The following is a 12613-nucleotide window of genomic DNA, read 5'->3' on the forward strand; positions in this document are numbered from 1 at the left end:
GTCCCCCCCCCTCTCTTCCCCAGCCTACTTGAAAAAAAGGTGTGTAAAACAGAGTGCATTGCTCAGCGCGCGATATCTAGCAATGCTCCCAGACAGGACTTGTCACGAGGCACCTATAAATGACACAGACATATAAACGGGCGTGGGGGTGGCAAAGGATGGGGGAGAGAAAAAAAAGAAGCTTGCTGTGCAACGACATCGGGGTATGCCAAAAGTGCACCGGCTCGGCAGCGACTCAACTCCCGTTTCTGAGAGGATCGAGCATATGTATGTGTGTGTTCACTCCATATTCTCAGTAGTTCACACGCCAAGAGGTTTTGGCCTTTGGCACGGCCTCGAATCCCAACCCCTTGTTACCTGACACACAGAGCTTCTCTCCTCCCCCCCCCTCCACGCTGTGTACAATAATGAGCTGCTTCTTTGTAATCGACGCTCTCCTTTCCATTTCCTCCTCCACTGTGTGACAGCACCCACTCCCGTACCTTTGCATTGTTTTCGTTTTTTGTCTTCCTCTGGTCCCTCCGCATACTCGAGGTGCTCCCACTCCCAAGCTTCTCTCTCCCCTCTCCTATTGCTGTCCGTTGAGCTCCCGAGATTTACCGATAAATCAACGTATAGCAGCCTCATCATCGACCCTCCCCCTCTCCCCCCCCCCTCAAAGAAAAAAATTGATCATACGACTGGGCCTTCTTCCCACCCACTCCACCTTTCCTCGACCTACTTGCTCTTTCTCAACACTAGGTTTCGCTATATAGACACGCTCGAGGGGGCAGGCACGTACACTGCAAGCATCTGATACACGTACGCTCAGCTGTGGGGGACGGTGTGGGGGGTGGTGGCCTCCCCTTTTCTCACACCGATTGAAGGCGGCGGCGCATTCATCCGCGCGACTGCGCAGCCTCGCCAACACTTCATTCGTCAGCCCAGCGTTTTTTTTTTTGTGCGCGTCTACTCGTGCTGAAAATTTGAGTAGGTGAGCGTCTTTGAGGTGTATGTGTGTGTGTGTGTGTGTCATCGCTCTCTCTTACTATTATTCATTGCCGTGTACTTGTGTGCAACGCATTCACATTTTGAGGGGGTTTAAAGATGAACCCCTACTATGCCGCCCCGCAGCACCCTCCGCCGCCGCCGCCGCCGCCGCCACCTCAGCCGGCCGTGGACTTGGATGACCTCTTTGGAGGTCCTATCATGACTAGCGCCCACAAGCCCCCCCACTCCGCTGCAAGCGAGCAGGCCCCACCCTCGTACGATATCGTCAATGGTGGTGGCTACTCGTCCGTGTCACCCCCTGAGCCACCGCAGCCGTACAACGTCAACGTCAGCGGCAGCGGCGCCACGAGTGTTTACTCCGGGACAGCTCATCAGCCGCAGTATTATCAACAGTCGCAACAGCAGGTGCATGGCTTTCAGGCTGCTATTCCGGCCCCTGTGTCTTCGGTTCCCATGTCTACGTGGCCATCATCGATGATTCCCGGCAGTACACCGCAGCTGCCGCCGCCGTTCTCACCCCACCAGCAGCAGCAGCAGCACCCTTCGATACCCGAAAAAGGCATGGCTCCAGTAGCTCCTTCGCATCAACAGCATCATCCGCATGTGTACGCGCAGCAGCAGTTGCAGCCGATCCCTGAACTACCGCCGCCGCAGCAGCAACTGCCGCCGCCGCTGCCGCCGCAGGCTGCGCCTAGCAGCGTCGACTGTGCTAGTCTCAGTGGAGCTGCGACAGTAGCGGTCTCGGCAGCGGCAGCGGGTGGGGTTGGCAGCGGCGCGGCGCCATATCAGTCGTCGGAAGAGGATGACCGTGCACAACTGGAGCGCATTATTCGCCTCCGCCGCGAATTGGAGCTGGAGCAGGAGAGAGAGCAGCGCAAGAAGGAAGAGTTGCAGACGTGGGGCTGCCCGATTTGCACCTTTCGAAACAAACTCAGCGAGGCCACGTGCGAAATGTGTGGCTCCACGAGGCCCGGATTTACGGCGCCGACGGCGAGTGATCAGGCAGTCCAGATGCTACAACAAAAGCAGCAGCGGCCGCATTCCGCCGCGACCCCCTCACCCAGCATCGCCGGGGCCACGGCCTGGCAGTGTAGCCTGTGCTTTGCCCCGAACGAGGTGCATGCAGAGCGGTGCAATGTGTGCCACGCTCATCGTAGTAACGGCATCTCGATGCCGACGGCGTCTGCGCCTGGAGCCGCAGCCAATGCGAACACCTGTGGCGTCGTCTCGAACACACCGTTCACGACAGACTGGAGGTGCAGCCTCTGTGGAGGGGTGAACCCCCCATCAAAGGCGAACTGCACGCTGTGCAACGGATTTCAGAGGAATGGCACACCGCTCATGGGCAAAGTCACGGCACCGAGCCCCGGAAGCAGCCATGAGGCCCACGCGACTGGCAGCGCCGACCCGGCGCTGCCAACGATTTGGTCATGCTCCGTGTGTACTTATGAAAATCCCGTCTCAGCTGCGCTGTGCAAGGCCTGCGAGAGCGGCCAGCGTCCGCGCCATCTGGCCCCGAAGGAGAAGGATAAACCCGCTACCAGCAAGCCGCATGGAAATCAGAGTAGAGGCGCCAAGGGCGAAGGTGGCGGCGTTGATAAGAAGAGCGCCTCGTCCAAGTCGGAATGGTCATGCGAGACGTGCACCTTCTTTAACCCGATTGGCCGAAAGGGATGCGACATGTGTGGGGCGAAGCGACCAGAGTCGTACGCCGCAGAAGCAAACACGGAGGAGGCGCAGCAGACGGCCCAGCAGGAAGCACAAGATGACGCCGGTGAGGTAGCATGGCAAGACGACGACTCAGTGACAGAGTGTAACAACTGCCACACAACCTTTACTTTTCTTGTCCGCCGCCACCACTGCCGGCTCTGTGGGTACGTGTTCTGCTCGCACTGCTCTAACTACGCCATGCCGCTCACCATGGGCAGCCTTCCACAGCGTGTCTGCGTAACCTGCTACAAGGCACGGGTGGAGGAGGAGGAAAAGACAAAGAAAGCACGTCGTTGGCTGGGGAGTTGACAACGGTGTGTTGTAGGAGGAGATGAGGGAGGGGCAGCCGCAGCAGCAGCAGCGACGGGGTCAGAAAGGAAAAGAGGTTATGCAGCGTACCGTTTTTGCTTGCCCCCTCCCCCTCCCCTCCCCTCCTCCCGTTTTTCCTTCGCTCCACTGCTAATATTATCCCCTTCGGTGTGGTTGAAAGAATGGGGCTCACGTCCCTCTGCACTCCAACCGACTTTCCTTCATCTTTCATCTCCCGTCTCTCAACGTCGTTTTGTCTTGCCACATATTTTTGGTGTACTCCTCCTTCCCCCCGCCTCTTTTCGCCCAATCTATGCTATTTTTTTTTTTCGATGTTTGCCTTGTCGGTGTTTTTGTCTCTCCCCCTCCTTTCTTCTACCCTCTTTGCTCTTTTCTTGTTCTGCTCGCTGCTAATCTGCCCGGCTTTGTCTGCGTATGTGCTTGTATAGGGTGGGAAGCAGGGGAAAGGTTTTTTTTTTTTGGGGGGGGGAGGTGAGATGCGTGTGTCTCTCTCTTCGTTTGGTACTCCACGGGCCAGTGGCTGGGATTTTGTCGTGGTTTGTGCGTGCGCATGTCTAGTCTACTTCCCCGTCATCAGTCTTGTCATCATGAGTGTATCACCCAGTGGTGCATCGCAGCGATAGCGGCCAACCCGGTCCAGTTTAGCTTGCCAGCCTTTTTTTTTTGAGCGGTATCGTTGCTGCGTTTAACTTTGGGATGGTGCGCGTGCGCGTGTGCGTGGGTTGTGTGCTCTTGTCTTTTCTAGGAATCTCTCCCTGCTTGCCTGCCCCTCCGTTCTCACTCAGTTTTGTTTTTTCTCTGTCACCTTTGTCGGTTCCATTTGTTGGTGTTTTCTCGAGCCTCTCGCGGTCTCGATTTCTTTGTACAACGAATGTATGCATATGATTATATATTTGTAGGTGTATATAAAACACACATATACATCTATCTATCTATATATACACATATACATACATCTATATATATATATTTGTCCCACGTCCTCATTGGCGCCTCGCGCGCTGCCAAGAGAAGATGTTTCCGTCACAGCCATCATCAGTGTCTCTACTTTTTTCTTTTTCTCCGTGCTGCAGCACTTCACACTCATCTGTCATCCAATAGGGAATACGCTTGTGGACAATTAATTCTCGTAGTGGATGTGTGTGTGTGTGTGTGTGAGAGGACTGCCTCGTCTTTTCTGTTTTCCGTTCTTCTTGCTTCCCTATGCTTATATCCCTCCACACATTCCTATGAATGAAAACATACAAAAAGGGAGAAGAAGAGGTGGAGAGGGCGGGTGCAGGGGGTGTGGGTGGTGATCGGAAGTAAAGACGTGTGGAGAGGGAATGGAGAATTGGGACAGCGATGCTCTACCACAGCACTTGCTGTTAGGTGGTCAACATTGCGCAGCCCCATGCAACGGAAGGGAGACGAGAAGGAAAGGAAATTGTGCTCTATCTACCGTCATGACCGCCTCTTCTCCTATTCCCCCTCTATCCTCCCTCCCTCCGCTTCCGCCTGCGGACATGTGCACTGCGCTCCTCACTCTCTCTCTCTCGTCTATTTATATGTCCACCCTCATCTTTTCCTTCACACTTGTACCTGTGATTCGACACGTACTCTGCACTCACTCGGCGCACCACACTTGCTATCGCTCACTTGCTCGCCGCCGCACACCTCATTGACCTTTGCCCCTCGCAACTGCCCACCAGGTCGGTAGACCGCCTGACTATTTTTTTCGTCTGCATATATTCGCACTCTTGCTGCTCACAAAGCAAACAGACACACCGACACACACACACACACACAGACAGCAGTTCCTTCTCCTCCCAACTTTTGGCTTATTGCAAAATGGGCTTCTTTGATGCGGACCTCAGCTATCCCACCGTGCGCTCGGAGCGCATGAAGCACAAGCGCCGTCGCCTTGTGCAGGGTCCCAACTCCTACTTCATGGATGTGAGCTGCCCGCGCTGCCGCCAGGTGACCGTGATGTACAGCCACGCCACCACGCCCGTGGAGTGCAAGGGCTGCTCCAAGAAGCTCTGCCGCCCTACTGGTGGTAAGGCGCTACTCGTGGAGGGCTGCGGATACCGCCGGAAGCCGGACCACTAATCAGGTTCTGTCGTTGAGTCTGTGTGTTTTTTATTCAATGTTTTGTCCCTGGAGCGAGCGACATAGCCACACCCAGAGGCACGTATGTGGTCAAAGGAGACGTGGCTATGAGTTTGTGCGTGTGCTCGCGCTTTGGGTTAACATATGAAGAGCAGCAGAGTAATTGAATGGTGCGGCGTGGAGGTCGCCCATGTGCTCTACTCATGAGGGCGCAGCGGATTGCATGGAGTCGGAAGGTGTCCCTTCACCCTTACTCTCCGTGGGTGTGGGAGGGGGGGGGAGGTGACGAAGGGGAGGAGGAGGAGGAGGAGAAAGTGTTTCCCCACATCTCCTTTTCGCCCTCTCTCATCAGCGAGTCCGAACAATTTTTGTGCTTTTTGTTTCCTCATTTTTTTTTAGGTTGTGTTTTTTTCAGCTTCCTCTCTTTTTGCTCTGCGTGTGGCATGTATGTGTTGGAGATCCTGACGTACATGTGCAAACACAAAACCATCGGCAAAGCCCCCCCCCCCCTCCCCCAACACAGGGGCGAGAGCTTCTTCTCACTTGTTAGTTGTCCTGCCGACTTCCCTCGCAATTGCAGTGGTGTTCGCCACTACGCATCGACTGCTGGGCGCGCTTTAAACGCACAGGTACGATGACACGCATGCATGCATGCATACGCACTTATAGGATAGAGGAAATTGTACCCCAGAAACAAAATAGAACAGTAGCAACAACAACAAAAAACGAGCAGGGGCCGCTCCGAAGCGCTCGGCAGGACTCGATATATTGAGATTCATATATCTGTGCCTGCCAAGTGCACCCTTAGTTCTCTTAGTCATTCAGCAGGTAGCCGATCATACACAGCTCAAACGGGAGGGGGGGGGAGAGGCCGGGGCCTGGTTGCGGAAAGTGGTGGAGAGGATTGCGACGACACGGAGTTAACCCCCCCCATGGAGAGTAGGTAGCGATGAGCGAAATAATACTGTTCAGGAAGCCGCCATGTCATGTCCCCCCCCCCCCCCACACACTCACACACACACCCACACCATCACTTCACATCCACCCCGCCACACACTCGGTGTGCAATGGCGCTTACCCCCTTTTTTCCTCCCTCCCTAAATAAAAAGAATGAACACACACACATATATATATATATATATTAATATACAACAACTAGAGGGATATACAAATGCATAGCAGTTCTGCCGCGGAGGCCTCTGCGGAGGCAATGGACGACGAAACAATGCACGCCCTTTTCTTGCACCTGAGCGACGGGCCCAGCGGTGCGGAGACGGCTTCTGCAACGCTAGGGGCACCGAATGCATCTGCGGGGTTGGATGCCACCTCCTCAGCCACTCTTCTGGTCAGTACGTTTTCTATTGTGGGAGATGCACCCGCCAAATCCTGTGCCTCCACCATTGACGACATCCCCGAGTACGCACTCCCCGATGCGCAGTACATCGAGCGTACAATGCTTCCTCTCCTGCTGCGTGGGTTAGAGGAGGTCGCGCGCGTTCGGCCGCCTGACCCACTCGCTTTTCTCGGCGCATATATGATCTGCAACAACCCACAAAAACTCTCGGTTGCCAATAATTCGAGTGACGGGAGCAATGCACTTGAGAAATTGATGCCCTCTTGGGTAAGCCTGCCGCCAGACGGCCTCTCTACGCCTGCGTTGGCGGAAGCAGTGCAACAGGCCACGAAACGCTTTTCTAGCCATCATGACGCCACGGCCGCCGCCTCAAAGGCCATCACCACTATCGAAGGTGCCACCTCATCTGCCTCTAAGAAAACTTAGCCGTCGTCCTAAACAGGCACTCATTTTTCTTGTCATCGCAGCAAGGCAAGCGCCCGCTATTCGCATTGACTAAAAGGTGATTCCTGTTTTTTTTTTTTGTGTGTGTGTGTGTGCGTGTATGCCTCTTCGTCGGGCCTCAGTCTTTTTTTTCCCCTCTCTCTTCACGATGTACAAAAGCAGCCACAGCAGCAGCAGCAGCATCCGTCGAAAACACGAAAACACAAACAAAAAAAAGAGGGGGGTTGGGTGGCGGCCTCCGTGTCACGGTCTACAGTGTATATGTGCATGTTCTCTGAGCGAAACGAGGCCCAGGGGGCGGGGTAAGGAGGGGGAGGGGAGGAGAGAGTCCGTTCCATCCAAGCCTTCCCGCTATTTCTGTGTCTTCCCCTCAGCTTATCTTGGTCCGTTCCCGGGCGCTAGAGCGCGAGTTTGTGCAAGTATGTGTGACACGCTCGGGTGGGAGGCCAGAAGAGGGTAAAGAAGAATGAAGGGTGGGAGAGGGGGCAGCGAGACAGAGAGTCGGTTTCTTGGCTCGCGATGGTGTGTTTTATCGTGCCTATTGCGGGGGGAGGGGGGGAGGGGGAGGGGAGGGGAGAAGCGACGCACCTCTCCCCCCTCTTCAACAACCTCCTCAGTGAAAGGCTACCCGAATTCGGTAACCCACGTTTTTAGTGGTGGTGGTGGTGGTGGTTTGACTGAGCTCCTCCCTTTCATTGGCTTCGGACCTTCCTTTGATGTTGTTGCGCATCCCGATTATTTTTGAACAGAGGCAGCGCCCTCATCTTTGTGTATCCAATGTCTCTCTTTGCTACTCGCTGCAACCTGCTCCCCCCCCTCCCCCTCTCTCTACTTCATACCTCATTCCTTCACCCTCTGGCACTCCAAGTACACATTCGTATCCCTCCCCCTCCTCCTCCTCCCCCCCCCCTCCTCTCCCCGTCCCTTCCAGAGACGTATACGCGCGTGCACGCACACACACACACGCACGCACGCACGCACGTGCTTCCTTTTAACGTATTGAACGGACGGGTGGAGACGTCTGACACCCCGTCGTGTATTCCTGAACGGACGCATCCACTCACCACAGATCCAGGTGAATACTGGTCGTACGGTTTTCTTTTCAGGGGCACCATCTACACGAACCTCTCCGTTTCCATCGCCATTCTATGTGAGGCCGCGATCACTCGTCCACACAAAACGTAGTCTTGCTCTCGATTCTTGGGTTGAAGCAAACAAAGAAAAAACAAACAGCTCCCCCCCTCCCTCCCCCCCTCCCCCACCACCACCACCGGCGCTGGGGTGGCAAAGCTGTCGAGGTGTGCCGACTTGAGCGTTCTCTCCTCTCCCCCCTTCTCCGTCTTGATAAAAAATGTTCACCACCGCCGTCCACACTTCTGAGTACCAGCGAGGCGTTGAGGATGCCGAGCGACATCGCAGGGCGACGGAGGAAAATTGGATACGGCCCACTCTCGGACCCGTTGTATGGCTCGGGGTACCTCTATTGTTGGGGTGGCTATACATGCGCCGTGTTTCAGTAAGCAGCCCATTCAGCAGCGGATCCGCCAGCGGCAGCGGTAACCCTTTCCAGAGCATGATGGAGCAGGTGATGCCCATAAAGAAGCGACAGTTCCGTGTCGATGTGAAGGGCACGAGATTCTCCGACGTTGTCGGCATTCCGGAGGCGAAGGCCGAGGTGCAGCAGTACGTGGACTTCCTTACGGATCCGAACAAGTTCACTCGGCTGGGGGCACGGCTCCCAAAGGGGTGCCTGCTGACAGGTGAGCCCGGCACAGGTAAAACATTGTTGGCCAAGGCCGTCGCTGGCGAGGCGAATGTGTCTTTCTTTAGCTGCAATGGCGCGGACTTCATTGAGCTCATGGGCGGCAGCGGGCCAAAGCGGGTGCGCGAGCTCTTCGAGGAGGCGCGGGCGGCGGCACCGGCGATCATCTTTATTGACGAGATAGACGCCATCGGGACCCGCGCTGGCAAACAGGGCGGATCCGTCAGCAGTGAAGAGAACCGTACCATCAACCAGCTCCTGGCCGAGTTGGATGGCCTCAGCACGAGTGCCGACCCGATTGTGGTGCTGGCCGCCACTAATTTCCAGGACAACATCGATAAGGCACTTCTACGCGAAGGTCGCTTCGACCGCAAGGTTTCTGTTGAGATGCCCGACCTTGCAGCCCGACGCGAGCTCTTCGAGCACTATCTCAGCCGCGTCTGCACTGGTGACCCGAACGGCCGCACAAAAGATGAGGAGGGCAAGGGGCTCGCGCTGGACACCGGCGTGAGCAACAAGGCGTTAGCAGAGCAGCTGGCAGACCTCACGCCAGGGATGTCGCCGGCCACGGTGGCCACGGTGGTGAACGAGGCAGCACTTCAGAGCGGAATCGCGGGCAAACCGCTGGTGCAGCTGCCGGATCTTTTGGAGGCGCTGGACAACACGCTGATGGGCCGAAAACACCGTAACCGCCAGAGCGACAGCTCGGCTCGCCGCACTGCGCTTCATGAAGCCGGGCACGCCCTCACGGCATGGATGCTACCGCCGGTGCAGAAAGTGTTGAAGATCAGCATTACCCCTCGTGGGCACGCGATGGGTTACACGCAGCGCGCTGGGACTGAGTTTCACGAGTACCAAACGAACGCGACGCTCTTCGCCGACATGGTGGTTATGCTTGGCGGGCGTGCAGCAGAGGAGGTGATGTTGGGCAATGCGTCGGCCGGTGCGATGGACGACCTGCAGCGAGCCACCGACGTGGCGCTCAAGCAGCTTCTGGCGTTCGGCATGAGCACGCATATGGGAATGCTGTCGTACCACCCTGATTACACCCAGGCAGGGCGGGACTTCACCACGTTCTCAAACGACGCCCAGCACCGTGCCGAGCTCGAGGCGCAGAAATTTGTTGCGGCCGCCCACTCCACTGCCGTGGACATAATCACGCGTCACAAGGACAAGATGAAGGTGATGGAAAAAGCGTTATTGGAGAGGAAAGAGCTCTCAACCCAAGACATTGAAGAACTCTGGGGACCGCGACCGTCGACACCAACGGTGGAGGACATTGTGCGCAAGGTCGTTGAGGTGACCGGCAGCTATGCCGAGATTACCGCGACTGCTGGTCATGCTGCGGCGGCAGTAGTGACGCCAAGCATTGCATGAGTGTCTTGACTCTGACAGGGCGTATCGAATGGAAGGTTTTTCCGTCTTCCCCTTCCCCCCGCCCCTCCCCTCCCTCACCACCGCCACCATCACAGCAGCACACATTCACACATTCACGACCGTTTCTTGAATGACGGTGCATTCATTACTTTTTGTTGTGTGCTCTTCACAGAGAGCACGACACAGATGCCCGTATACCGACAGTCAAGTTCCAAGGTATGCGCACGCGTCTTTTTATTTATTCATTTTGTTTGCTTAAAAGTTTTTTTTTCTTCCTCGTCGCCATGACTGCTGTGGGTGTGTCGCTGTTTGAGCCATTTCGATTGTTGCACCTGTGTGTGTGTGTGTTTGTGTGCGTGTTAATTCGTGTAGTGGTGTTCAGTTCCGCACGCTCTTTTGTGTTTCTGAGGGGGGGTAGTAGTAGTGGCTTGCTCGTGTGCTTCCATTCATGGGTGTGTGTCTTCTGAGCAGTGACTGACCAGGAGAGAGGTGAGGGGGGTGGGGGTGAGATAAGGGCAAGTTGGAAGCTGAAAAAAATGTATCGATATATTTGGCTGCACGTCAAAGAAGCATCGGGGAGGAGGAGGAGGGACGTGCGTTATCGTCATGTGTGGGTGCGTCACGCTTGAGGCACACCGTTTTCTTGTCGGCATAGAGTCCCTTCCCATCCAGCATCTCCCCTCCCCCTCCCCTCCCCCTCCCCTCCCTCTCCCCCTCCCCTCCCCTTCCTCACACATGTGATGCATGCACACCTCTTTTCCTGCTTCTTCTCGCTCTCTCTACAGATGATTTATTATGTCCCCTCCTCACCCCATCCCTCTCCCCTCTACGCCCCGCAAATGCACACACACACACACACGACCGCGCACAAACAAACATACACCGACAGAGTTGTGCCTTTTCGCGCCACAGAGAGTAAAAACCCCTCAAGAAGAGAGCCCACTTCACACACCACACACTAAAGAGGAAAAAAAAAGAGAACAGCGTCAGCAGAGTTCAGTGTAGCGCCACTCAGAACATCCCCCACTCCCCCCACCCACTCATTTCATTTATTTTCCCTCGCCTTGTTCAAATATATATTTTCATTTTTTTTTGCTGTCTTTTTCACACAGAACTCCCCCGCGTCGCATTTCGAAGTTTTGCTCCACACATTCTTCATCACACGCGCACCAGATAACTCCGTCATCGTAATGTCCAAGATCCCCCCGCAGACTCTGTCGGAGGCCATCCAGGCTGTCCTGAAGGTGGAGAAGGAGCGCAAGTTCAAGGAGAGCGTCGACCTCCAGGTCAACCTCAAGAACTACGACCCCCAGAAGGACAAGCGTTTCTCTGGATCCCTGAAGCTGCCGAACGTGTGCCGCCCACGCATGACGGTGTGCCTGCTGTGCGACCTCGTCCACGAGGACATTGCCAAGAAGGATGGCGTGCCGACGATGAACCAGGAGGAGCTGAAGAAGCTGAACAAGAACAAGAAGCTGGTGAAGAAGATGTGCAACCAGTACGACGCCTTCCTGTGCTCTGAGTCGATCATCAAGACCGTGCCGCGTCTGGTGGGCCCCCACATGCACCGTATGGGCAAGTTTCCCACGGTGTGCTCACCCAGCGAGTCGATCACAGAGAAGGTCACGGAGCTGCGCTCGACCGTGAAGTTCCAGCTGAAGAAGGTGCTGTGCCTCGGAACCTGCATTGGCCACATGGAGATGAACGAGGAGCAGCTCCGCCAGAACGTCATGATGGCGATCAACTTCCTTGTGTCGCTGCTGAAGAAGAACTGGCAGAACCTGAAGTCGGCGTACATCAAGTCGACCATGGGCAAGCCGCAGCGCATCTACTAGGCAGAATAGAGAGGGCATGTGTGCACGCACACGTCTTTTCAATGTGCACTGTAACTAAGACTATATATATATATATTTATGACTTCCATACTAACTTTTGAACAGGCAAGGAAATAAAATGAATATCAATGTTTTATCGGGACAAGTTCTTTGTGGATGTCGTGGCTGTTGCCCCCCCCCCTCCCTCAAAAAAAAATTAGTTCTCCTTTCACCTTTTTTTTTACCCCGCTGTGTGTGTTCTGTTTTGTTCGACCGGCCCCCTCCCCCCCTTCTCCCTCTCCCCGCTGTTGTTTGCCTCTGTGTGTATGTGAGTGGGTGTGTGTGTGTGGATGCATCTCGCGTGTACTTTGATGTGTCATCTGCGACAGCAACGAAACAACACACACACACACACACACACACACACACACACACACATGAAAGGTATCGGCAGTGGTGATGGTAACGACAGGTGGCGGTTGGGTCAAGTCGACCAAAAAAACAAACAGAACATTCACAGCGTGAAGGGAGGACGCATTGAGTGGGTGGCGGGGCAACAGCCGCTTCTATACAAGGAGTGTGCAAAACGGGAGGCCGACCAGACCTACAAAAAGACAAGAAATCACGTGATACCGTGGATGTATAGGAAAGAAGAGGCACGCATCAACACAAGGGTGGGGGGGGGGGAGGAGGAGAAAGAAGTGAATGATGGGGAAGGCAGGTGGTGAATGCGCGGAAACG

At 55.3% G+C, this 12613-nt stretch overlaps 5 protein-coding genes across 5 annotated transcripts; all 5 read left to right on the top strand.

The window, feature by feature from the left end:
- Window positions 1-1086: 1086 nt before the first annotated feature.
- Window positions 1087-3009, top strand: JKF63_06546 (uncharacterized protein; the record flags this gene model as incomplete). Its single annotated transcript, XM_067902495.1, has 1 exon — window positions 1087-3009. One exon carries the CDS (start codon window positions 1087-1089, stop codon window positions 3007-3009), a length of 1923 nt encoding a protein of 640 aa, XP_067757912.1.
- Window positions 3010-4860: 1851 nt separating this feature from the next.
- On the top strand, window positions 4861-5121 carry JKF63_06547 (uncharacterized protein; the record flags this gene model as incomplete). Its single annotated transcript, XM_067902496.1, has 1 exon — window positions 4861-5121. The coding sequence occupies one exon, from the start codon at window positions 4861-4863 to the stop codon at window positions 5119-5121; it is 261 nt and encodes an 86-aa protein (XP_067757913.1).
- Window positions 5122-6292: 1171 nt separating this feature from the next.
- JKF63_06548 (uncharacterized protein) lies at window positions 6293-6901 on the top strand (the record flags this gene model as incomplete). Its single annotated transcript, XM_067902497.1, has 1 exon — window positions 6293-6901. One exon carries the CDS (start codon window positions 6293-6295, stop codon window positions 6899-6901), a length of 609 nt encoding a protein of 202 aa, XP_067757914.1.
- Window positions 6902-8270: 1369 nt separating this feature from the next.
- Window positions 8271-10058, top strand: JKF63_06549 (uncharacterized protein; the record flags this gene model as incomplete). Its single annotated transcript, XM_067902498.1, has 1 exon — window positions 8271-10058. One exon carries the CDS (start codon window positions 8271-8273, stop codon window positions 10056-10058), a length of 1788 nt encoding a protein of 595 aa, XP_067757915.1.
- Window positions 10059-11248: 1190 nt separating this feature from the next.
- On the top strand, window positions 11249-11893 carry JKF63_06550 (uncharacterized protein; the record flags this gene model as incomplete). Its single annotated transcript, XM_067902499.1, has 1 exon — window positions 11249-11893. The coding sequence occupies one exon, from the start codon at window positions 11249-11251 to the stop codon at window positions 11891-11893; it is 645 nt and encodes a 214-aa protein (XP_067757916.1).
- Between the last annotated feature and the right edge of the window lie 720 nt (window positions 11894-12613).

This window comes from Porcisia hertigi, chromosome 18 (genome assembly GCF_017918235.1).
Source record: "Porcisia hertigi strain C119 chromosome 18, whole genome shotgun sequence".
In the NCBI taxonomy this organism is placed as follows: Eukaryota; Euglenozoa; class Kinetoplastea; order Trypanosomatida; family Trypanosomatidae; genus Porcisia; species Porcisia hertigi.